The following is a 25,411-nucleotide window of genomic DNA, read 5'->3' on the forward strand; positions in this document are numbered from 1 at the left end:
GTTTTCCTGCATTTTTTTTTTTTTTTTTTTTAACACAGAGGTCCTAAAAAATGGTCACATCCGCGGCGTAACACAACAGGAGATAAAGCGTTATGTCCGAGCTACCTTGCAACCAGACAATGAGATTCATGACTCGTTGGACAGCGGCAGTTTGCTTTCAACACAAAACTCCGCGTTACATTCCAATATTTTGCACAGCCTACTTTGACCTTTGCTTCAGCGGGAATTGATAAGAACGGTCTACGGAGGACATGTCACCATGCAACTTTTGTGCTCATGAATCCCGCTGCCTGATTAGAAGTGACTCTTAGCCGTCAATCAACCTGTGTGAATGGAGCCAGTGAATTGGCTTTGTCTGACTCATTCACCCTGCTGGTCTTTTTACGCTTGCAGGGTTGGTAAGGTGAGCGAGTGCATACAAGAATGTGACTTATTCTCCAGAGTGACATATGTTTTTTTTTTTCTTCTAAATTCTTAATGATTATTTTCTCTCTTTGATTATTATTATTATTATTATTATTATTATTATTTTTTTTTTTTAGCCCTGTACAGAAGTGTTGTTTTTGGACATCTTCCACAACTACGGCCAGACCTTGACGCCTGTGCTCCTGGATATGGTTCAGAATCTCCACGGTCAGTTAATTCTATTTCCAAGAGTAGTTGATGGTTTTTGTCCTTTATTATTACCTTTCGTACAGAACATGTCATTGTTATTGCACATGTACATGTGCATTACCTATTGGATCCTTAAAATTGAACTGAGATTCAGCAAATTCAGCAATTCAATCCTCACACAAATAATCATCATCTTTCAATTATTGACCAAATAGGTTAGTCTCATATATATATACACACACACACACACACACACACACACACACACACACACACACACACACACACACACACACACACACACACACACACACACTGTGGTTTATAAAGCAGAAAAGGATTTAAGGCATGAAAGAATCATGTTGCCTTTAGTAATCTATGTAACCGCTTTGTCAGCAACCTTGAATTCCCTTGTGACAGATCCCTGTTATTGTCTAACCACTCACTGGCATCTCCAGCACTCGGTCACACTCCCACATATGCCTTTGCGCCTTGATGGCGACAGGCTTTTCTGTGTCGCCATTGTTTGTTGTGTTTGCTTCTGGCCTCTTATATTTTCTGCTCTCAGCTTCAAGTGACAAAGTGAAAATAGGTTCAGACGGAGAAAAAGCGACAGCAGATTATGAAATTCTATGGTTGGTTGAGGGGAGTCAGCTATTGATTTGAGACCTTGGTGCACCACAAGCACTAATAGAGGTAGAAAGCAGACTGGTGAAGAGATGTGACTTGACTGTACATAAGTCGCTAGATGGAAATCACAACCTTTGTGTAACTAGTCCATCGAAAATAATGTCTCCACAGAGAAGATCGTTCTCAACAACGCTGCAAAATTTTAATGAAAGTCTGTAAAGGCCTGATTAATGAATGTCTCTGAAATATTATTAGGTTAAACCTGTTTAATACTTTCCATCACAAAGTTTGTGGACAACACCAACTTTTATGAAGCCAACTGAAGCGCCTGTTTCTGAACAAAAATAGAGGACCTACAGATTATATTGAATATTTTAAAACGTGCCTCCCAAGTCACTCACCACAGTAGAATTGACCAGAAAAAAAGGAGAATGAAAATGTCCATTTTTTTGTTGCAGGCCCAATCAATGTGGAAAATCCTGTTGAGCTGTTAATGAAGGACGCAGGTGAGTCAAACTTCTCTTTTCGTCTTTCTAAGGAAGGTCAGCGCTGCCACTTGGGATGATTTAACAACATCCAAAAGTCAATCGGATTGCCTCCCAAAGTGGATAGTTCTACAAAAGTGTTTCCAATTGAGAAATCGGTCATCTTCTGGCACCTTTAATAAAAACACAACTTGATGATGAAGCTGTGTGCACTACTGCAGATAATTATAATAGTGAGTGTCAACCTTGTTGAAGAGAAAAACAATTTTAACAGCAGTCTGAATAGAATCTGACATTAATGATGCGGCTGGGTTGTTAATCCTCAACTCTCAATGATAACTTGAGGTTGTTGTCTGGACCAAGCGCACACGTCTATCATACAAGCTATAAAACATGATGTGTAAATTGATAAATACAAATTGGGACTCTGTGTGTTGTCAACTTTATAACTTTTTTTAAACTGCACTACTCATTGAGGTTTTTAGACTTGACAGTATCGAGTAAGTTTTCCAAGGTGGCTTAGCCTCGTAAGAGCGAATCATTTTGTGATCATAAACTATGTTGCGTTTTTTTTTTTTTTTTTTTGAAGTGCAGATATGGGGGAGGCATTAAAATTTATGTTGTGTGAAATTTGGATTTAAAACAGAATAAAAGCTCACTATTATAGAAAGGTGTTGAGAAAAAGCAAGATTATGATCATGGTGGGCAGAAGAAATAATTTGGTCAACTCCTTGCATCATAAACTTGTACACACACAACATTGTGAAGTGAGAGGAGCGTACTGGTATTTTAATTGATGTTAAAGTCATAGTCTGAGTCTAAAGGAAGATCCTCTTTCATACTGTCCACGGACCTTCGGCAGGAAATAGTTGTATACTAGCTTGGCATTAGCAAGGTCGTGTGAAAAAGGGCCAGACAAAAGACAGACACTCGTAAAAAAATAAACTTAATTGACTTCCCGGCAAAGAATCTATTTAACAGTGTCTGTAATCGCTTTTCATTGCTCGTAAGAAGTGAATTAAATCAAAGGTGCAGAGTTTCCGACAGTCCCTTCTACCTGCCCCAGAGAGTCGACCTCTGGCAATGTTTCATCGAGAAGAATCCAAGCGCTTGATTCGGCACCTTCGTCCCATCTGTCCTGTGTGACTCTTTGGACTTGCGCATCTGTTAGTCATGATGAAGGAGAGCAAATGTGACTGAGGCGTGGCGCTGCACAAACTGCACAAGCCACTTGCAGCACTTTTTAAATTTCCTTTGAGGCATATGTTCTCACCACAGTGCTGCTGCCATCTACTTTGAAGGACATTATCTTGGCTTCCCGCTCCCACAGTAGCGGGGATGTACCCTGCAGTCCTCGACATCCTAAATGTGTCACTGACTGCATGATTCTACTTTTTCCATAAGGATGCGCGGCATCAAGCGCCATCAGACAATTGTTTTATGGCTGTAATTACGTATCACTCTTGTTTTTCACCCTCATCACATTACACCGCAATTCCATTCCACTGCAAATCGGAATTATCCAGCCAATCCATTTTCGATGGTGCCTGTTTTCATTTGGGTAGCTGATGGTATACAGCCAATCAATCGCAGCTCACATATGGACAAGTAACCACTCGTACCTAACAGTTACACTTTTGTACAATTTTGGAATATGTGAGGAGGCTGAAGTACAGAGAAAAGTCACACGAGCATGGGGGAAGTATGCAAACCGGGATCCGAATCCTAGACCTCAATATCGTGAGGCATTCGTGTCCCAACGACAGGAAGTTGGCGTTGCAACAATAGCCCCATGTTCTCCCTTTAATTGAATTTCCTGCTCTCGTCTATATTTTTTTACAACATTATTTAGTTTCCCCCATTGAATGCTAACATAACAATTCACTGATGATTTTCCTTTTTTTTAATCATTGATGTTTCCTGTGGTATACTGCTATGCTTTTTCATATTCTCAGTTATTTCCATGCTGTAGAAACCCATGCCAAAAATGTACTACTACCAAATTGCTTTTATTTAGTGTCCTGTTGACTTTGCTTGCCTTCTGCAGTTGAAGGGCAGATTATTCAGATCATCTGAATACCGCAGTTGTTCTTCTGTTGAATCCTAGAGCTTCATTTTTAATAAAACAAAACTATATACAGTTCATCAAATCTCAGTTTTTCTGGAATGCTGTACAAAAATGAAATGGCTCATTTCTTTTTAGGATTCTTCAATATCAAAAGTGGATCGACTGACTCTTTTTCTTTGATTGTCTGCAGTGTTCAACGCAGTAGGCCTGGCTGCCTTTGAGCTTTTTGACAACGTGGACTTTGACCAATGGTTCAAGAATCAGCTTCTCGGGGAGCTGCAAGTCAGCCATCACAGGTGACATTGCTTTTCTGTTTTAAATAGATACGATTATGAGTTAGGTGAAAACTTTGCATTTTTGCGCTGAGGGGTTAGGCATACTACTAAAGGATGTGTAAAATCAAATTGTATTGATTAGAGCACACCAGGGTTAAAACAGTCACCCCTCAAATAGAATTCAAACTGCGGCTGTGTTTCAACAATAAATATCATACTGATTTGCAACACGCCATCGTGAAATAAGTCGTCTAACACTCGGCCTGGCCTTTTTCAAATCCTATTTGCTTTTTCTACTATTTTAATATAAATTGACATTTAACATAATATATGGTGTTTTTCCCCAGCATCAAGTATTGATCTTACAGATTTAACATCCTTATCAGATAAGTCCAGCTAATTTCCTATTGACCTCTGTTACGCTATTGATTCGAATAATCAGCACGGTCATTCTATGCCAAACGCCTCATTAGTATCCAGCCGATATCCGTCGGCTGCATTAACAACTGCCGCCTGTGTCCGCTCAATTGCTCCCAGACTAGTGACGCAGCAGTCGGGTTGGCAATGTGGCCTCGTCACGTTCCCAGTCTACAGACTCAGGCAGTGGGCCGGGAGATAAGCGCATTTAAAAAGTGATGAGAAAGTGGGAGAGTGAGCTGCTGGCGTGAGTGATATGAAGAACAAAGGAGCGCCCTGCAGGCACAAATGCCAGGGCAATCAAAGTAGCAACCCGGCATCACTCCAAAGATCAGCCACTCGGGCGGCTGCGTACGTCAGTGAGTCGGCGGACTGATGTCACTGTGACACGGTTGCTCAGGTGCTTCAGTCCATTTGACTTTGTTTTGGTAATGTTGCTAGTGATGCCAAGGATTCAAACATTCCGTGGGCATTTTCATCATCTCAGATATTAACACAAAGTTAAAAAATGAGTTTGTTTTGGTCTTACAGAAAGTTGTTTCCTTATGCTTATCTCAATCAGGCCAATCCAGAGTATCTGAACAAACCCAAACCTTTTCTCACATGGCCACTTTGGCCCCTCCGCACTTGGTGGGCGGAGCTATTTTAATTTCCCTTTGTGTCACAAAACGTAGTCATTATCTCTATTCATTAAAAGTACATCTATAATGATAATAGCAACTCACCACCAGTTCCTTTTTAGTCAGTGTTTGATGTATTCAAAGACTTCCTGCTGCCTTTGCCTTGCTCTCGTGTGCGGAATTAAAAAAACAAAACACGTTTCTGTCAGGTTGTACATGTTTCTTGAGTTGTTTGAAGAGACTGCTATGCATATGTAGAGTCGTCATGAATATTAAAATATGGTATAAAATAATAAATATATATATATATATAATAAAATATAGAAAAAGATGCTTGTATTTATTAAAAAATTATTTATTAAAAAAAAGTTTGACATAATATGCCCACAAAAGTTTCAGGGTGGAACCGAAAAAGTCCATCTGCTGCAGGTCTTGCGAAACCTGTGGCCACAGTGGCCCAAACAGATGTCTGCTTGGACCAGAAGCAGTAGAATGATGCGGCCAAATGCACCGACGAGAGTCTCTGTGCACCGCGTGACATTTGGAGCCTCTTCATCAACAAGATGGTCAATGTCCCGATGTCCTTGGTCCGGTCTACTAATCGTCTTTACTGCCAGTGACACCACTTGTTAAAAAACGACTTAGCGCGGTTTGTGCGAATAGTGTTTTAGCAACAACATGGTGATTGAACGATCATTACGGCTGTAACATTATAGAATGATGCTTCTATAGTGGACGTTCCGCAAAATAGCCTCAGCAGAGCCAGCAAGGGTAGGATATTGCGAGATCTAAAACCAAACAATAGCAGGAGCCGTTGGATTTGCAGCATGGATTTTGGACATCTATCGCCGTCAATGGCAGCGAACGAGTTAAAAGCAAGTTACTTTGTCAGAGGCATATTTGTGCAGGGATATGGTAATTAATCCTACTCGCACGGCCATCCTGGCTGGCATCTATCTGTACACGCAAATAGATGATGTTTAGCTATGAGCTTACACATTTATCAGCTGTAGCTGTGCCAGTTCACGTTCTTGTTAAATCGATCATAATTATCAGGTTGTAGAAGTTGGTAGCAGTGTGATGGCTGACTGTTTGAATTCTCAAATAAAGGGAAGTCAATTTGCCCAAGCAGAATGAAAATACGACTAATTCATCATTTGTGCCTTAAATATTGCTGATGAGCCAAGAAAGAGCTTTTGTGTCACTCAGACATTGTTGGGTAGAGGCTCCATCGTGGCACTTGGTCAGGTTACAATGAATGTTGTGAAAGACTGACATTTTTACATTACCTTTTGTGGTCTGACCTTTATAGTTTGCAATATATGAAGCCTCGCTCTCTCCCAGGTGGTGTAGGAATTCTTGCAGTACACACAGGGCCGGCCGGAATGGGACTCAGTTTCATCAGTGGAATTCCGGGGTTTTACAATTTTGTCCGCTTCCACTTAGGAATATTGCCAACAGTGAAGGAAGCAGTCGGCGTTTGTTTTTCTTTAAGAATATATCACAGCTAATCATCATTTATTTGTCTGTGATATCACTTACATGATATTTAATATGCTCAGCTCAAACAGAGCTGGGTTTTTTTTGCTGCCTGATTAGTCGGTGTACTCTGGGACCATTTCCAAAGCCATTTTTCTCTAGCATCGCTGTACCTGTTTGCTCATGCTTGAAGTCTACCATATGCCTCGGCTAAAACCAGAATGCAGTGCGAGACTCTGTTTGTCTCCCAACCCAATTTAATTAGATGCTCATCTGTTCTCTTCACTTGATCCATTGCTTAAATGCCACCTTTTGTTTGCGAGACGATCAATCAACTCCAGTTAGGCTCACTAGTCGCTGTAAATTAAACGAGTTTATTTTAGAATTACAAAAGACTGCTGAGTGTTGTTGTTTGTAAAACAACATTTCAATGAAAATAAGACAAAACACGTGTGTGTACATTTGTGCTACCACGTACTCTCAGTTGCTTGTTTTTACTTCCCCTTAACTGCGTTGTACAGGTTATAGGTCACTTTAATACCGGAACAAATGTAGAAATGATCTCGGTCTCCGTGTTTAAAAAAAAAAAAAAAAAAGATAAATAAATCTGGCATTTGGACAAGGACGTGTTATAGCTCCTGAACAAGCAAAGCCAGTAATATTTCTGCAAATATTTGGATGTTTTGTGCATAACGATAACATCATTTCTTCTGCATGCCAGTTTAAAGATTGCTTAGTGAACTATTTTAAAATGATTTGTACTACATGCAACCCTGTTGTTGTTTGCAGGTACAAGCTGATTCGTCGAAGGGTCATTTGGCTAATAGGCCAGTGGATCTCCGTCAAATTCAAATCGGACCTTCGCCCTTTACTCTACGAGGTCATCCTCAGTCTCATGCAGGATCCGGATTTAGTGGTGAGTCTGCTTCTAAAAATCCCCGGTTACACCCATTGGTGTCATTCAGTTTTGCTCGCCTCCGCACAATATGCATTGCGAGTTCCTCAGGACTTATACTTATACTCAGGAGCGACCTATATACATATATATGTTTTTTTTTCACTTTTTTGGGCATTTTATGGCTGGTGCGACTTATACTCCGGTGCGACTTATAGTCCGAAAATTACGGTAGGTCCAAGTTTAAAATATACACTTGCTACACTAGCACTCTGTATTTAATTCAAGGGAGAGACATTGATTTTTACCTTCAGCTCATGTTTAAGGATGTTTGTCTCGTGTTTAATATTTTAGTTTTTTTTAATGATTGAGCGGCTAGATGATAATTCAATAGATTGAAGCAAACAACATAGTGTGAACAATAAGCAACACCAGTTGCCCCTGAAACATGAAATTGACTTTGCCCTAAAAACCTGTCTGAATAATAGCTGCAAACAGCAATCAATGGGTATTTTACATAGTACTTTACCTTTTTGTAGTCAATACACAAATGTAGCGCTCTTATTTCAGCTTTGTCATTTTCCCACTTTATGTAATCCATTCAATACATTGAGCCCTTCAAGTGTTCAGCCTGGAACGCCTTGTATAGAAGTGAAATGCGGGCTATACGTTATTATGTGGTGCGGCAAGACAAAGAAAAAAAATTGAGATTGAATGTTACATGTCAGTAATGAGAAAGGTTAGTCTAAAAAGTGAGTTTTTCAACTGAAAGGAAATTGTTGCAAGACATAATGGTGTTATAGTGGACATCCACATCCATAAATTTGCAGTTTGGCACTGGGTGACCCCAAAAGTTTTGAAATGGCAAGGTGTAGTCTGAAATTGTCGTAGGCACGGTGACTTTTTGTTTTTGTTGTTGTTGATGAGGACTAGACAGAAGCAATTTCGAGGTAGCCCTCAAGCTGCAATACAATGTCTTGCATAAATGATAAATGTATAATTTATATTTAACCAGTTGAAACTAGCTTATTGAAGACCATAACTGAAAGTGCCTTGGAGTTGGCCTCAAAACCCATTAGCCTCGCAGTGAAGACACGGGAGAGTTCAGCTGCGCTCTGTCGGAGCGATAAGACAGTCGCCAAAGCAATGGCAACACAACGTTGACTTTTTTCCCCCCATTAATGATGCTCGCCTGCTCATTCGACGTTGATCTTATGCACACAAGTTTCTTTAATTTTTTTAGCCATTTGCATTTGCAGTAGGCGGCATTGATTTACTTTGAATTTGCGGATAAGCACGCTTTGAAAACGTCAAATGCTAGTGATATAGGAAACCGTTAATTATGTTGCAATGTCTGCAGGAGGGCTTTGAGGGTGTTCAAATATGGATGTTTTAGGGACCTGCTATGGAATATAGTTATGAATAGGCATTGTAGAAAATATGTAATTAAAGGACTACAAATTAAAGTAGATTACTAACTTGAGCGAGGAACTGTAATGAACGAGATTGATTTCTATTGCGACGTGCCGTCTCACAGTTCGAAGTACTAATATTTGATGGACGTGTCTTAGTGTTACAGTTTTGATTAATCTTTTTTTTTTTGTTGCTAAACATGGATTTATATTTAACGGTGAAATTGTTTGCTGAGCCCTGGAAAGATTTCCTCAAAAGGAGCGTTGCGGGAGTTTTGGAGATATATATTTTTTTCCTGCCCCGAGTTGAAACTCCTCTGTTTGATTCAATGAGCTTTGTCAAACTAATTTTCTCCTCATCTAATCTTAATATGTGATGCATTTGTCTGAATGATTATTAATGTTACAGCAATTTTTCAGTTAGGTGCGTTCAGATTGGCTTTCTTGCGACCAAGATTGTTTTTTTAAACCAAATTTGCACACTAATTGAAATGTAGTTTATTTCATTTGGGGTAGATTATTAAGGCCAGTGCTGACAACATTGCTTTAGTAAAGTATATCTACAAAGTTCTTTTTTTTTTTTTTAAATAACCGCAAATAACATTTGTTCTTAAATGCCATGTCTTCACAACGTTTTATCTAAATGGAATAAAATACAGTAGGAATTATACAGCGAAAGATGTCCTCCCTACGAACTCATTCCAATCCTTGTAAAAAAACCTTTATTGATCTTGATAACATTTGTCGTAAAAGGAAAAAATCTGCTGATTCTTATTTTCACCAAGGCATCCGTGCTGGTTGAGGATAAGAGCGGCAAAGCACTAACTGTAATGGACTTTATGAGTCTCCCACCAATTTCTTCACTCGTTTACTTTCCTTAATTCCTCTCTTCCATCTGCTTGCTCTTCCCCCCCGGGCGTCATTACCACCTCCATCACTCTGACGCGGCAAGATTGCACCCTTTGGATATGAAAGTGGACTGTGGCGTGACTTTAGAAAGCAGAAGCTACGTTTAGCCAGATATATTTACATAGCTTTTACAAGACTTGGATCTTGTCTTTGTATATTTGAGCTTTTCTTCCTGCAACTATAAAAAGCTTCTTTTATTGCAAAGGGGACTTTTGCATCTCTAAAATGCGCTGTAATATAGTTTTACTTTCTTTTGCCATTGATATTAGAAAAGCAAAACAGCATCCCTTTTAATGTTTTTAGTGCTGAGTGTTGTCCAAAGTTTAACTTGATTTTGAACGTGCTTGAAAAGTGCTTGGATTTGACCTTGGTAGAGGTATAAACCCGCCGGTCCTGTCAACTCAGCTAATGGGTTGCTGTGACATTTGCCACCCAGTCAATTAACGTGATGAAAAGTTTTCATCTACTTGCCGCAAATTTGACATTTTATGCAACGGCAGGCTTAGTTGAGTACATCATTTGTGCACTATTAGCTTGTTAACGTCTGTTCTGACTTTGTGCGGTTAGCAGAGCTGACCTCATCTTGCACTTATTTAGACAGTCAACCTCCACACAATCAAAACTCCATGAATGGATGATTATTGTATCTTTGCCTAATCCAGACTGAATTGATGAGTGGCAAAGTGGATTTGCTGTCTTGTGCTTATTGTGATGTTTTATTTCCCCCCCAGGTGCGAATTGAGACAGCCACAACTCTGAAGCTCAATATCCTTTTACTACGTTGAAGATCAATTGAGAAATCAAAGCGTGCTACGAATGCCGCTATTCGTATGTTGCCTCCAGCTTTTGGTGTGGAAAAGAATCATTGCTTGACCACAATTTGGCTGTATTTAACTTTAAAGTAGTTTTTATTTATTTATTCAAGTGCGTTTTTAGGCAACTTTTATGTCGATGTTTTAATTCTGTCATTATTTGAGTGTAGTTTATTTTATTTCCCAATATGTATTGTCTTGTGTTAAATTGTGCATACTGATATACTTTTTTAAGAATAAAACCTTTCTCGTTTCTCATGAACGCTTAGAACTATTACACTACTGTTGGTCACGATATACTTAATGAGTTATTTGAGGTTGCGCTTGTTGTGAACAATTTGAGAACTACTGACCTAGATGATGCAAAAAAGAGATCACAGTTGTATTCATGGAATAACATGACCCTTAACTCACCACTACCCGTCGATGACTTTGAGTTTCGGACAGAGCAGTTCCTCCCCGTGAGTACTTGTTCAAGGATTGTTGTTTAAAGTGCGAAAATGTTCACCGTATGTCTTTACCACACCGCGCAGTACTTGGAGTCCATCTTTGGGCTGCTCTTCCAGCTGTTGCAGCAGGTGACCGAGTGTGACACCAAAATGCAGGTGCTCCACGTCATCTCCTGCGTTATTGAACGAGTCAACACACAGGTGAGGTTTGGGACATTCACAAGTGGAGAATTCATCATTTGTTGCAAGCGAAGAGGAATGTTTTTAATTTTGAGGAAGACCCAGTGGTGTAGTCTGCTTGGGGGAGACATTGCTCAGAGTTATCACCCAGGGGGTCTTCCCACAAAGGAGCTGAATGATTTGTCATCCTGACAGCGGGAACACAAATGACTTAGTCTTAGCACCAAGTCTTTAAGCGGCTCCTGCATCCATGTCATTCCTCACTTAACCCTACGGCGCAGATGACCCTTGCACCACCGTGATTTAATTCAAGGCCGTAGCAAAATGATTATATATTTTTGCATTCAATGAATTGCCCTCATCCACATCTGCCGACTCTACGGGGGGAAAAAAACAAAAAAAAACAAGCTGACCCTCTTAATGACCTCCTCAGGCTCTTTTCTGATCCACTTTAAGCACCTTGCATTAAACGACGCCTTGACTTCAATCTGTCAGAGAAATGACTTTTATCCGCATGGACTGTCAGTCTGGTTAAGTCTTCGCCCAGTCCCGACCCCGACTAAACCTCTCGAGTCAGCACAAATCTTATTAACATTCCAACCCTGGCAGAAAGGGATTTTGGTCCTCACAAAGACTGTAGGGAGATTGAGAAAAATACACAGGGCGTGTAGAAGATGATGACCAAAAAAAAGTGTGCTTTTGTTCTCGTACTTTATTTGAAGGGTTGGTTTGCAGGCGCAATATCTTCATCAGGCTCATATTCTCCTCCGACAGTTATTTTCTCTCCCCATTTCACCTCCCTACAAAGGTGCGTAATCAAGTAAAAGATTTCCAGTGTGGGTTACGTAGCCGACCTACAAAACCGTCACAGGGTACATAAAAAAATTGCTAATGTTCCGACTGGGGAGGGTGTCTTTTTTATTGGTTAGTTTGTTTGTTTGTTTTGTTTGTTTGTTTTGAAAAATACTCAATTTAGCCTCTGGCTTTTTAATACATTACCAACGATGTGAAGTGAGGACGGCATGGTGGGCTGCATATGTGTATTGCATTCTCATTAGGAGAGCACTTTACACTTCAGTTCACCTTTAAATGCTGTTTGAACCACACCGAACCACCAATGGGATGCTGCATAATCACAGTCAAGGACGTAATCATCTACTGGAGGATCAAGATGATTTGAGATTGGCTGAATTCAACTACATGTATTGTTTTTTTTGCCCAGGTTGTACAACAGTGTTGTGTGAGTTTAAATGATTGTCTGTGTTTTATTGGCAGCCTGTCCAGAGTGTAGTCGGTATTGTCAGCACCTCTCTGCGACCCTTGAGTAATTGGATGGATGATTATGTTTTGCCGAGGGGACAGCAAAAGCTGCAATACTGTTGTCTCTGCTCCCAAAGTGGAACCACCAAAGTTGAACACAATCCAATCCGTGACGATGGCCGACTTTCAAATTGTTCTACTAATTAAATTGTTTTTAATTATGATCCATTGTCTCAGTAATGCTGGATTGTTACAATTTCTAATACCATTTGGATATTGTTGCTGTGTTGCGTCCTTACTTAACATTTTGCAATCAATCTTTTTTTTTTTCTATTTTAGATCAAACCATATGTAGGCTGTCTGGTGCAGTACCTGCCCCTGCTTTGGAAGCAATCGGAAGAACACAACATGCTACGATGTGCCATACTTACTACTCTTGTTCACCTTGTGCAGGTAGGACGTGTTCCGCATTATGGGTTGGTGCTGCCATCATAACATTCTTTGAAGTATTCTCTTTCTATTGTAGTCCCCGCAAAACAACTCAAGGGACCCAATCCTAATTAACATAATAACTTCAGTCAATCTGTGCTGCAAAACACGTTCTCATTTGTTTCTTGGCACTACCTAGTGTCATACACAAGTCACAGAGGGGCATGAACTGAAGAGAGTGGCATGTTGACACCCAATTATTGTCGTGACACGCACAGACGACAAATCCTCATAAACCTCAAACCATGTTCAAGCGTCAAACCTTAAATGGTGTGGAGGAAAGCAAAGCCACTATAATTAAAACTTGATCAATTGATTCGTTTGTTTTTAATCTTGTTTTTAGTGGTGAAAATTCCACCGTTCCCTATACACCAGTATTACTTGAAAGACCGTTAAATGTGTATGAGCAGTAAATAGTCTGTGAACTACACCCAAACCTTTTCTCGAGCAATTGAAGTAAATCGAATTACAGGGCTTTTGGATTGGAGGCTATAAAATGCACATTAGTGTCCAAAGCAATCATTGTATCTGAGCCCTGTGCTTAGTTCTACTGAACTTAACCTAACATTGTTTCCACTTGATTCTTCTCAGGCGGTCTGCAAAGAACAACCACTCAGTTGAAAGTACAGTTTTTAAACTCTTCAGCTTTCATTGATTTTTTTTTTTTTTTTTTTTGGCAGGGCCTTGGTGCGGAGAGCAAGAACCTGTATCCCTTCCTTCTTCCTGTCATCCAGCTAAGCACAGACGTCTCAAAGCCACCTCATGTGTATCTGCTGGAGGATGGATTGGAGCTTTGGTATGATCCTTGTTTTGTTTTTTGCTTCACTGCTAGCCATTCTGTGATATTGGTGCATATGTGGTAATTGTCACTATGTTTTAATTTTGCATATCTTTCGTGACATGGAAGGAGCTGTGACTATGTGGCATGGCTGGTGGTCTTTTTCTTTTTTTTTTTTTTTTCCCAATTCATGTTTCAGACATCTAAAAGCACACTCTCGTCTAACCTTTTGTTGCACCTGCAAAAGGTTTGCCCGAATCTTTGCAGGTGTTACCTTTTTTTGTTGCCCTCCTGTCATCTCTTGTCTTTTTAACTCTCGTCCTGAATCTCCCTCTTTGTGTGGCTACCAAGCACTGACAGATTGTTGTGATGTAAGCGTGTGCCAAAAAAAGTATTTTATCTTCCATTAATAAACAGTCACGCACAAAATACCCATTTGCTTTGTTTACAGTCAGCTTGTTCATCCAATTTGGCTTTTATCTTCTGTCTTCTTGCTCTCTTGATTCACACCAGTTATTTTTGACGTAGTAAGATCATATCATTCTGCTCAAATTCAACATTTTGACTAAAAGGGTGTTGTGTAACGACTCTTAGTTTTACCCAAAGGCTTATTTTCTTCTCCCTTGGCTCTTCGTCTAGGTACGTGACTTTGGAGAACAGTCCAGCCATCACCCCTGAGCTGCTCAGAATTTTCCAGAACATGTCAGCTCTACTTGGTGAGCAAATCCATCTCTTTTGCTCAAATAACACCACAACCTACTTGATTCCAGCATTCATTCATGTTTTGGAGACTAAAAAGTTGGTTGGGAAACAAATCTCACGTCGCCATTGTTACAAATACGTTTTTGGATCGAAGTTAAGGTTCAGAAAAAGTACTTCTCAGTAATGTAACTCTCGAGAAGCTCCCGCTTGACTAACAAGATTCATAAGCACAAAAGGTCTACGCACAGTCACACTTTTGATGTACGTTCCTGTCATGAAGAAGCGCATGTCGTTCCTGTCGTGGGGAAGCGCATGGACATTTCCAGAATGGGGACCGAAAATTGGTGCGATCTTTTGTGATGAGCCTGGGTGTTACATCACACTTTAGCAGACAGCCTGTAATGGTCTTGCCGCTGGCCTTGCTAAGATCTGTAGGCAAGCCAGGAACTGCTGGTATATTGAAACGAATTGCGTGATGAAGCACCGGGATGCTACTTCCCACCCTCCTCCCTCAACGCTCCTTTTAGATTTGTGTGGTGAGGAACCGCATTGATTTGGTGCTTCGGCTCTTCACCGAATGAGACACACTAACATGAACACCGGTTTAGACTTATTGGCTTACTCGGGTGTCTGATCATTCCCAGCATGGATTGGAATCAATTAGGTTTAAGAGCAAAAGACAGATAGGTGGAGGAGCCATAAATCATCATCCGCCACACTCCAGCTGCGGTAGGAAACCTGTGGCTTGTGGGCCGTATAGAGTAAAAGCTTTCGGACCCAACTTGCTTTGCAATTGTAAAACCAAAACAAGCACCTTTAAGAAGACAACATCCAACCCACAAAAGCTCAGTAGGCATTTGTAGTAAACATTTTTAGAACATTACATCACATTTATTTCCATAGATTGTGACCCCCCCACTGAAACTAAATGGCACTGACACCCCCCACCCCCCACTTCAATCATCAGTATTTTCTGTTAGTCTGTTCTGCCCATGCCCTCCTTAATCAAGATCGAGCATCATGGATAAAAGATTGACCTCATTTGGTCAACTATTATTATCGTTGGCTGAGTTTAGTATGGAGTCACATTTCTCGGCTTTCTATCACTATGTGGACACGGTGTGTGCATGGCGACACTACATGGCAACACTCCTCATGCTCATGCAACTTCTTTCTTCAGGTCTCTCATGGACTACGATAGGACCATTTTTAAATTAATAATTAAATGAAAAATTAAGCAATTAGTTCGAGCAAAAGATCATTTTAATAATCTTTTTCTGTCAGGTCATACAATTTTAACGTATGTCAATTTGTTTTTGCTAACTCCCCTTGACCTTTATAGAGCAAAATATTTCCAACTTATTTCGTCAGTAATAAAATTTGTCGCTTTATCGCCTCCTAAAATTCTACCGTGCATTGAAAAATCTTTTTTCTGAGAAAGTCACATTAGCATATTTAAAGCCCCTTAATTACCTTGAATGCACTTGCGAGGGCAGCGCTCCAGTTGCTCTAATGAAAGATAATAGCTCAGAATGATGGCAGCAGGTCAAGACAAATTAGTACACAGATTCAATTTGTCACTTTAATGCAGTAGACAGGGAAATATGTAGGCTGTTATTTTGGGGAAGAGCATTTCATGCTTGCATTTCCACATAAGTCCATAGATACAGCAAATTAACTTTCCCCTTCTTTTTTTTTTTTTGTCACACTCGTCACTTATCATAATTTGGCTCCTTTTTATCGCGGCATCCGGCAGTTCATTTATTTTTGCCCATGGAGAGCAGTGCAGAGAGTTGGGCCATAGAAAAGCGTCTGGCTGGGATTGGTGCCGCAGCTTGCCAGGTATGTGGCCTGGGCTGCCTGATAAAAGAGCCCGCTCCATCACGGCTAAAGTGGAGCAACAAATTCCCTAATTAGAATGTCAAGAGCCTCGCTTTGGCCTGACTCGACGAGCACTTTTCCCTGTGTAATACTGCCACCTCGCCCTCCAAGTAGGACGCATTTCAGCCGCGTGTGAAGCGCCGACAAGAAGGTGCATAAAAAGCAGCATTTTGTTTTTCTTTTTTGGTTGCCGGCATTGCGCCGACAGCTCGAGTGTTCATTAATATAACAGCCGTTTTATTTAATGCCACTATCATTTATTTTTATGTGAGGGGCAATAGAAGAAGAGCTGCAATTTTGAAAGAGATCAAGGTCGTGAATTTTGACACAAACGGCCCACTTTGTTGAAGAGCTGCTTGTATTTTTCCAGCTTTGTAATTGCAAAACTCACAAAGCAATCGTTAAAAGCCAAATTGTAGTTGCTTTTGTTGCTCATTAAGCTTGCAATTAACTTTTATATATGCAGATGTAGCCAGTATGACATTTTTGAGAATTTTGTTTCGTAAATATAATGCACATGTATTTTTAATCACTAAATGTTTGGCCACTAAAAGAAGAAATGTGATTTTGTGTTGTGGTAGTCACCTATGGATTTCATTATATGTCGGAGCTGGATTTATGGATCAAGTACCGTATTTTCCGCCCTATAAGGCGCACCTAAAAACCTAAATTTTTCTCAAAAACCAACAGTGCGCCTTATAGTCCGGTGCGCCTTATATATGGACCAAATTCCTAAATTCAAACTGGCCCGAAGCATTGTGTCATGAAATCAATCATAAGTGGCCCGCTGAAGACTATGAATCATGACTCAAAAAGACTATGGATCATTATTTTATGATTATAAAGTAATTTGTTCCGTCTGAAGTTGAAATAAAAAAGATCAAATGGAGAATGATTTGATTTGGATTAAAAATCTGACATGATGCATTCATGGTGCGCCTTATAGTCCGGTGCGCCTTATATAAGGATAATGTTTTAAAATGGGCCATTCATTGAAGGTGCGCCTTATAGTCCGGTGCGCCTTATAGGCCGGAAAATACGGTAATTTATTGTGATGCACAGACGTTCATAACCATTATATTTCTCTTGGGAAAAAAAATCAATTAAGTGTGGTTAAAGCCGTAATGTCTTTGGCCATATATAGCATACAAATGTTTTTCTTCTGCAGCACTTACGAGTAGGCTTTCTCAAAGGGTTCTTCATCTCATGGACAACCTCCTCTTTAAAGCAACACATTCTTTTGCGTATTTGTCGTTTTGCCTGCCATCCAAACACAATCGACTCTATTTTCCACCGAGGTGCTGCCTTTTGCTCGGCTATAAATGTCTCCACTGGTGTCATTCAAGGCTTGTGGAAACATAAGTGGTGACACCGCACCTCACTGGTAAAATTTAAGATGGAGGTTTGCATCATGTGCTCAAGGGTTAAGCTTCTTTCTTTTGCAGATATTTTTTTTGGGGGGGGCTTGGCGTAGACTGCATCACAGCAACAAAACACAATTACAGCTCTTTGCCCAGCACTCAGCTGGTTATAATCCAATTTTGTGATTACATGTGAAATTAAACGCCAATTATGTTTGATTCAAAGCGTATTTTTATTTTTACACCTTTATCCTCCATTTCTTTACCCAAGGTCACATAAACACAATGATGGCGGAAGTAAGATGGCGGCGCGTGCACACGCAGCGGCCTCTCTCTGTCCCGAACGGTGTTTTGTTTTGTCGTTTAATGTGGTTTTGTCCGACACTTTTGTGTGTTCGTCTCGTCGCACCGGGTTGTGCTACAAGTACAGCGGGCTGGTTCAGCTCGACATCGGCGGAAGCGAGTTTTGTGGCGATCTGGACTTTGAAGCAGGGACATTAAAGGCGCTCGGTCTGCTCCGTCCTGAAGCGAGAGCGGGGGCGTCCGGGCCAGGCTGGCGGCCAACCCAGCTCGACCGGCCGTGCCTTCCTTTCTTCGGGCGAACGTTCGATCGCTGGACATCAACATGCCTGCTGAGATCTGTGAAACGGACAGTGCGTAACTGCTGTGCATCTGGAGCGGCTAGTGTGCTATCGGGAGGACCGGGCCATTGTACGAGGGGAAAATCGCGAGGAGGTGGAATGCGTGTCTACATCCGTGACGAATGGTGCCGGGACTCTGTGGTGGGATGCAAGCACTGCTCGCCTCTGGCGAAGTTTGTGATCTTCAGGCTTTGGGCGTCCTGAACTCTCTCCCCCGTTGTTTACTTGTATGTTACTCGTGTACTGTGTCTCGTCACCGTGGGATGGAGGAAACGTAATTTCGATTTCTTTGTGTGTCTTGGCATGAAGGAATTGACAATAAAGCTGACTCTGACTCTGACTCTGATCCATGATCAGAATGTAGATTTTTTTTTTCTAATCATTTAAATGTTTATCTGTTTTGTACACTCCAGTAATTTGCTGAGCACACCCCCTGGGGTAAAAAAAAAATACATTCAATTTTTTAATATATATACATTTAATAATAAGTATTTGCAGTAATGTCCTTGTAGCTGTGAACATCATCATACACTAAAGAGAAATGGCTGTAGTTTTAGAAGATAGATTTACTCTCACCAGTAAATTGATTCTATAAATAGCTGCTATTTACCATTATTATGCAAATTGTGACCAGTAGTCACAATATCACAACCTTACTTTGTTTATACACAGTCATAGTTCATTGGTTCTGTATTACTGGTGTGTCAACAGCGTTTGGAGGAAGGGATTGGTTCATTCCTTTTCAGCTCGTGGTGAAAGCTTTATGTGAAAAACAGCGGGGCATTTGTGAATCAGTTCGGAATACAAATGAAGATGCAATGACTGAAACAACAGCGCACCACTCTTCTGGCTGTCTTTCATTTCTGATCACACATGTTTTTCACGTCATTCAATGTCGGAGGGAAAACTTTGGAAAATTCCCATCTTTCATTGGCAGCGTTAAAGCAGTTGTACTTGTCCGGCGTGTCCACGTCTCAATGAGGACTGGTAAATAACGGCGTCCTGTGACAAGCAGATACTTTCCGTTTATGTTCCTCTCGGTGGGTAGAGATAATAATGTCTCTACAAAAATTAATGTCTTCAAATAGGATGCATAAAATTAATTAACGGTGAATTTAGTCACTCGATTTATGACCCGCGACACATCGATCGGACTAATTTCACCGGAAATGTACCCTTATACTTAAAACAAGATTGTCTTTACTTGTTTATTAACGAAAAGTAAAGGTTGTTTTGGGAGTCCAGTCGTGTACAATAGAAAGCAAAAAAGGATTTGAAAGACATTTCCGAGGTTAAATAAGATGTTTATAAACTTAGCCGAGCATTTATTTCTATTTGGTTGGTTGTTGAGCTTTGAGCGCTTAAGAATATGTGCAGGAGAGTGTGTAAAATGGAGATACATGGTTTTCATCAAACAGTGACCATATTTGCCACTTGTCCAAGGGCATTCATTTACTCTGCAATGTTTTGAGCACGTTGTGCTCTCGTCCTTTATCGTAAGTGTCATGTGTGATCCCAGGCTCATCTGTATTTTTTGTTTTTAGCTTCACCTTGTTTCTGATCAAAATGAATGGCCTGCGGCGGTCAGGCATTTATTGTCGTGCGGCATCAATTCTACTCCGCTTTGAATTATTTTCCAAAGTTTGCTCTCATCCTGATGTCTGGTTGGAATTGATGCTTTCTGCTTGTGTGCTGTAACACATCGTGGCTTTGTGTGTTTTGATGATGTGAATATTCATGTGGTGGCGCATGCTGACTTAAAGAGCCTCGAGAGCACACTGCGTACTTGCACGGATGGCAGCAAATATGATCTTTTTTGCCTCATTGTGTCTGGCTTGAGATTCAACAAAACATATTGGATGCTGTTTATCATAGCTGTTCAAACTATATACCAAAAACAAAACGTATTAGATGCTGTTTATTATGTCTGATCAGCTCGAGGCGACAGCAACAGCCTCTTAGTAAGTCCCTCCGGGTGCTCTGAAGCGTTCTGTTTCCTGCCGATGTGCGTCTTTGTGCACTTTGTCCATATTAAGCTATTATTATTCTATATGCGAGAGAATGTCGAGCCTGTCGTCTTACTTTCAAGCCAAGGTGTAAATAGAGTTGCTCTTTGGCTGATTTATCTTGCTCAAGCTACACTTCCTCGCATGGAACTATTTTGTCAGGCTGATTTAACAAATTTCTTTTAACGCCTTTTTTAAAATGGGTCCTTGGTTTACAATTTTGTTTTGATTCCCATGGTGGCAACGTAAGCTAAATTTGTACACAATTCCAAACAATTGTAGTTTATCAATAATTTAGTACGATATATATTTTTACGATGTGATGTCTTGGCTGGCCGTTTGGGAGTTGAAAATGCCACACAGTCGCCTTTGCTGGATGTGTTGTCGAGTGAGTGGGTCAGTTCATAATTAAGGCAACGGAATTCTGTGCGTGTGTAGGAATGAAAGCTCATTTCCTACCATTCAATTCCTCTTTGAATTGCAGATTTGCACACTTTCAGATTGCTTCATGTCTTGAACTGCCAAGGATGTTTTGAATCATAAAAGAACCATGTTGATTTCGATTCTGCCTCTTTTCCGCTCGTCAATTTGGCTTGACCAAACCAAAAGCGTGCACCCACATTTATAGACAGTGGAGCAATCTGAGCTCAATTTTCCTTCCGGCGATGTTAGTCACAGGTACAAGATGATCTCACGGCATCATTTTGGATTCAAAGCTCACTGGAGCGTCGGTTCGTGAAGCATGCGTGCAGCCGTGGGATTCTTGCCCCCTAAAAAAAACTACTGGCCTAGAAGAAATAGATCAGGATCTTTTGGTGTGGGTCATCAGCAGATTGCTCGTGCCAGCGGTGACCGATATGATTGACAGCGGAGGGACGTACATTGCACACTTTTAGAACAACTGGTTTCAAATTATAGCTCACACATCCAAATCCATCGCCTCTCACAGGAAGCATGTTGGTTAGCGTTCTTTCGATTCTCTATCAAATAATACCCCACTCCAGGAGATGATTTAAAATATTTATCTTTTTCTGTAGCATAGATAAATTAAATGAACAGATATTAAAAAAAAGGTGATCGTATCACCCCGAATAGTGGGCTCGATTGTCAACAAGCTTCAGCCAAGGTCACGCAAATACTGGAGGTCAAGGATGAACGATGTTAGAGTTGCCTAATGAAGGAGTCGAAGGTGTTGAGTCGTTAAAATAAAGGTCATTGTTAATATTGCGCCTTACATTAGCGCTGGCAGATGAGCAGTCTCTTTGGAGCCACTTAAGCCCAAAGCTGTGCTGTTCATTTCCTCGCATCCTGAGATGGTTAATTAGAAAAGGCTGAATCAGCTGATTTCTGACTTGATCCTTTTTTGTCTTCTATTTTTATACAAGGAGCATTGTCTAAATTAGCTTTCATTACAAGCCCAATACCCGCAAGTTAGTTTTTGTCCGATCCATGATTAAGTAGAACCATTGTCATTCGCTGAGGGTTGCCCTTGTTCATTTCCCTTCCTTTTGTATCCCTGTCGGCGTTGTCAGTCAAAGCTTTACAAACTGTGATTTCTTTTGTGCAGAGTTGAGCACAGAGAATCTGCGCACGTGCTTCCAGATTGTCAATGCCTACCTATACTTGTCTCCAACGGAGTTTCTCCAGGTGAGATATCCACAGTGCTCAATTGGAAGATAACGTCATTTGATCTTTGATATGTAATGTTTTTTTTTTTGTTTTTTTTGCCGTTTCAGTTTCTTAGTATTTACATGATTTTATTTTTGCAGAACTATGCCGAATCCTTATGCCAGTCCTTCTGTGATCTGCTGAAAGACATCACGAACGAGGGACAGGTCCAAGTTCTGAAGGTTGGTTTACATCGATGCTGACATCTGACATTTTAAGGTTATAAATGGAGCGCAAGAACTAATTTGGCCAGAAGCCTAAGGATGTTGTGAAGCGGCACAAGGAAGCACATTCAGTTACCATCTTCCTTACTGTCGTCGTTGGATTATTTTCTTTTATTTGATCTTTTTCAGGTTAGTGATAGAATGAGGCGAGTTGTTCCATCTAAATTCAAGAGCCGACTTTCTTTCCTGCGCATCAGCAGGCAAATACAAGCATCGTTTCTTCATCCTCCTCCACCACCATCACCGCATGATATTCACGCTTTAGTGATGTTTCTGTGCACAGCGCATACTTAATGTCCAGTACATGTAGCTCCTTTGTTCTGGCTGAAAGGAACACGTCACCTCGCACAGTGTCACTCAATCACGCACATGCGTGTCCTTTGCGACATGTGTGTGTTTCTTTGATTAATTCACATTTTGTGTCATAGGCCAGCTATCTGCCCTTTTCGTTTTGGTCTCTCACACTTCAGTGCACAGGAAAATGCCATTGATGATTCCTGCAGAGGTTTCATTGTGTGAACGCTAGTGAGCGAGGAGAGTGCTTATTTATTGGATTCATTTGAAGTCCGGAAAAATCAACAGAGCTGTGACTTTTAGTGAAGCGCAGGCAGCTTGAGTAGGGGGATATTATTTATGTATTCATATATTTTGCATGGTACACTTCACTTATAATAAAAATGAAGTGTGAGTCCGCTCTAATTTTGCTTTTACTTTAGCACCGAAGCCGGTTCCTCTTTTTATTTCATCTTTCTTATGCACCTCACGGACACATAACTTGAAACTTCACTTTTCCGCTCAAACTGCAGGTCACAGCCCCAATTAAAAGCAAAGAATTTCCCTTTAATACGTTTTTCTGACTGACACTTGTTACCCTCCCCAACCATTCCATTCTTTCTTTTTTTTTTTTTTAAATAGGTAATATTTACATAACAGGTTTCCTTGCATTTTTTCCTGTGATTTTCCTTGCTGCTTTGTCCTTCAACTTCTACCTGTGTCTTTCGACAGGTAGTAGAAATAGCTTTAAAGGTTAGCCCCATACTGGGTGCCCACATGTTCCAATCCCTGCTGCCAGCTGTCCTCAGAGGTGTTGTGAATGGCGAGGTGAGTTGACCCCCCGCCTTCCCCATCCACCCCCGTCCTAATGTATGTGTGGTTGTAAACATACATTCGACTCAAAGGTTGGCTGTCCCTCGAATAGAAGCTGTGCCCACAATTATCCACAGAGTGAGTCATGCAATTATGGAAAATAAATGGCATGATCTTCATACGCAGACTTTAAAAGGTATATTTGAGTTTTGTTGCCAATTAAAACAGCAGACTGGCGATCCCGCCGTGTCTTGGCAGTGCAAAATTGAAGACAAATTTCAAGAGACAATTGCCGTTTAACAACAATTACATTTTATGTAAACGCCGACATTTGGTTACACCACAGTTGTGTGCAACTACTCAATTTATTTGCTCCACTCAGTCAACTTATTTTCTCCATAATAGACCGTCTTCTAAATGGCAATATTCCCTTTGCTATCCGATAAATCCTGGGTACAAATAAAGTCATTAGAGCCTGGATTTGAGTAAATAAATGCCCTAGTTTTTTTTCTTGTCCTCTTCTGTCACAAATATATCTTATGATCGCATTTATCGATCAATCAGCACAATTAAAAGTTACTAGACTGCTGCGTCAGCTCCCTTTTCCTCCCGCAGTACCCTACTGAAGTACATATCTGCATTTCTTTATATGCAATCATACAGAGATACCCTGTGGTGATGTCCGCCTACTTGGGCATCATGGGCCGCATCTTGTTGCAGAACTCCAGCTTCTTCTCATCGCTGCTCACTCAGATGGCGTCTGAGTTGGGTCAGGAGGTGAGAATAGGCGCTCGGCCTTCATTTCCGACTCCTCAGCGGTCTCTTTCAACGCCCGTTGAAGATGCCTGTGAAAATGGAATCATTCAAAAAGTGGGCTCAAAGCGAGGAGCCATAGAATTGCAAATTGTACCGTTCCCTGGCACTAAGTCAAAGCTCTCGCCCTCTTTGATTCTGAAACTTTGAAATTGTTTTTGGCCCCGCTAGAGGGGGGGATGAATCACCTACTGTTTATAGTTTGGCCTTAATCGAAATGGATAAAAGGAAAGAATTGGCTGTTTGAAAAATCCCTCAACCGTCACTCTACGGTGCCAAGCCGCTCTCTTCTCCGCCGGCTGCTAAATGAGGCGGAGAAAATAGGGAAGGTCAATTTTCATAAACAGTGAGATTAATTCAGGCACCCGCAAAGACTGTTAATATCCACTCCTTTCTCTTTTGCTTTACCAGATTGACCAGTTGTTAGGCAGCGTGATTGAGATGTGGGTGGACCGCATGGACAACATCACGCAGCCTGAAAGGAGGAAGCTTTCCTCGATGGCCCTGCTTTCCCTTTTACCATCTGACAACAGGTAAGACCTATCTGTCAGTCACCGGCATTTGGGGATTTGAAGCCATTCTAGTTTTTTATTTTTTTGGTGCTGATGCACAGTATACACGCTCCACCTTTCCATGGTATATTTTTTTCCCATTCTCAGCTATTTGCTGAGATCCTTACCTGTTTGTGTGCTTTCTTTAAAGCTCCACCATGACACAATGTGACTGCTGATAGTATCTTGTGTCTAGGGAGTATATTGTAAAGGGCCATGCATTTTACTGCAGCGATCTGTTTTCTTGCTGCCAATAGTCTCATTTTGTCCAATGTGCCTACTTACATGTAGGGAAGTAAATGTAAGAGACAATCATTTTCCTCCATTGCTGTTGGATGCGGCAATTTTTTATTTTTTTGTAGTTTCCCAATGTAACTGAAACAAAGAAGGTACTCACCAGAGCAGCAATTTTTAATCCATTCATTTTTTTTTGTTTGAAGAGGATCACCAATTTGACAGTTTAATTACCAATGTCATATTTTGGAATGAAACGTCATGTTCTGGTGATCTTGCATAGCGATTCACTTTTTCAGCAAGATTTCTGGACGACTGACATTTTCCGCCGCCCTGAATATGTAATGTTAGACAACCATGAAATCCTTTGTCGTACCCTCATGCTTGCGCGACATTGCCAATTGGATTTGACAGCCTTGGCTGGTCGGTCGCTGCATGACAAATCAACTGTCCCGCAGACAATCGCAGCGA

The 25,411-nt window shown here is 40.8% G+C and overlaps 1 protein-coding gene across 2 annotated transcripts in view; it reads left to right on the top strand.

The window, feature by feature from the left end:
* Positions 1 to 25,411, top strand: part of ipo11 (importin 11) — a 53,832-nt gene that overhangs the window by 16,803 nt on the left and 11,618 nt on the right. Inside the window, exons 13-27 of one of the 2 annotated variants that reach the window (XM_061278753.1) lie at positions 543 to 633; positions 1,704 to 1,751; positions 3,989 to 4,094; positions 7,379 to 7,505; positions 10,537 to 10,570; positions 11,038 to 11,078; positions 11,151 to 11,267; positions 12,846 to 12,959; positions 13,676 to 13,791; positions 14,413 to 14,489; positions 21,932 to 22,011; positions 22,134 to 22,214; positions 23,262 to 23,357; positions 24,006 to 24,119; positions 24,567 to 24,688. In XM_061278753.1, coding sequence (XP_061134737.1) covers positions 543 to 633; positions 1,704 to 1,751; positions 3,989 to 4,094; positions 7,379 to 7,505; positions 10,537 to 10,570; positions 11,038 to 11,078; positions 11,151 to 11,267; positions 12,846 to 12,959; positions 13,676 to 13,791; positions 14,413 to 14,489; positions 21,932 to 22,011; positions 22,134 to 22,214; positions 23,262 to 23,357; positions 24,006 to 24,119; positions 24,567 to 24,688 — 1,364 coding nt within the window. Of the gene's footprint in view, positions 1 to 542; positions 634 to 1,703; positions 1,752 to 3,988; positions 4,095 to 7,378; positions 7,506 to 10,536; positions 10,571 to 11,037; positions 11,079 to 11,150; positions 11,268 to 12,845; positions 12,960 to 13,675; positions 13,792 to 14,412; positions 14,490 to 21,931; positions 22,012 to 22,133; positions 22,215 to 23,261; positions 23,358 to 23,434; positions 23,539 to 24,005; positions 24,120 to 24,566; positions 24,689 to 25,411 lie in introns of those variants that run through there. The other variant, XM_061278754.1, reaches the window with a different exon arrangement.

The sequence above is a fragment of the Syngnathus typhle genome, linkage group LG5, assembly GCF_033458585.1.
Source record: "Syngnathus typhle isolate RoL2023-S1 ecotype Sweden linkage group LG5, RoL_Styp_1.0, whole genome shotgun sequence".
Taxonomy (NCBI): domain Eukaryota; kingdom Metazoa; phylum Chordata; class Actinopteri; order Syngnathiformes; family Syngnathidae; genus Syngnathus; species Syngnathus typhle.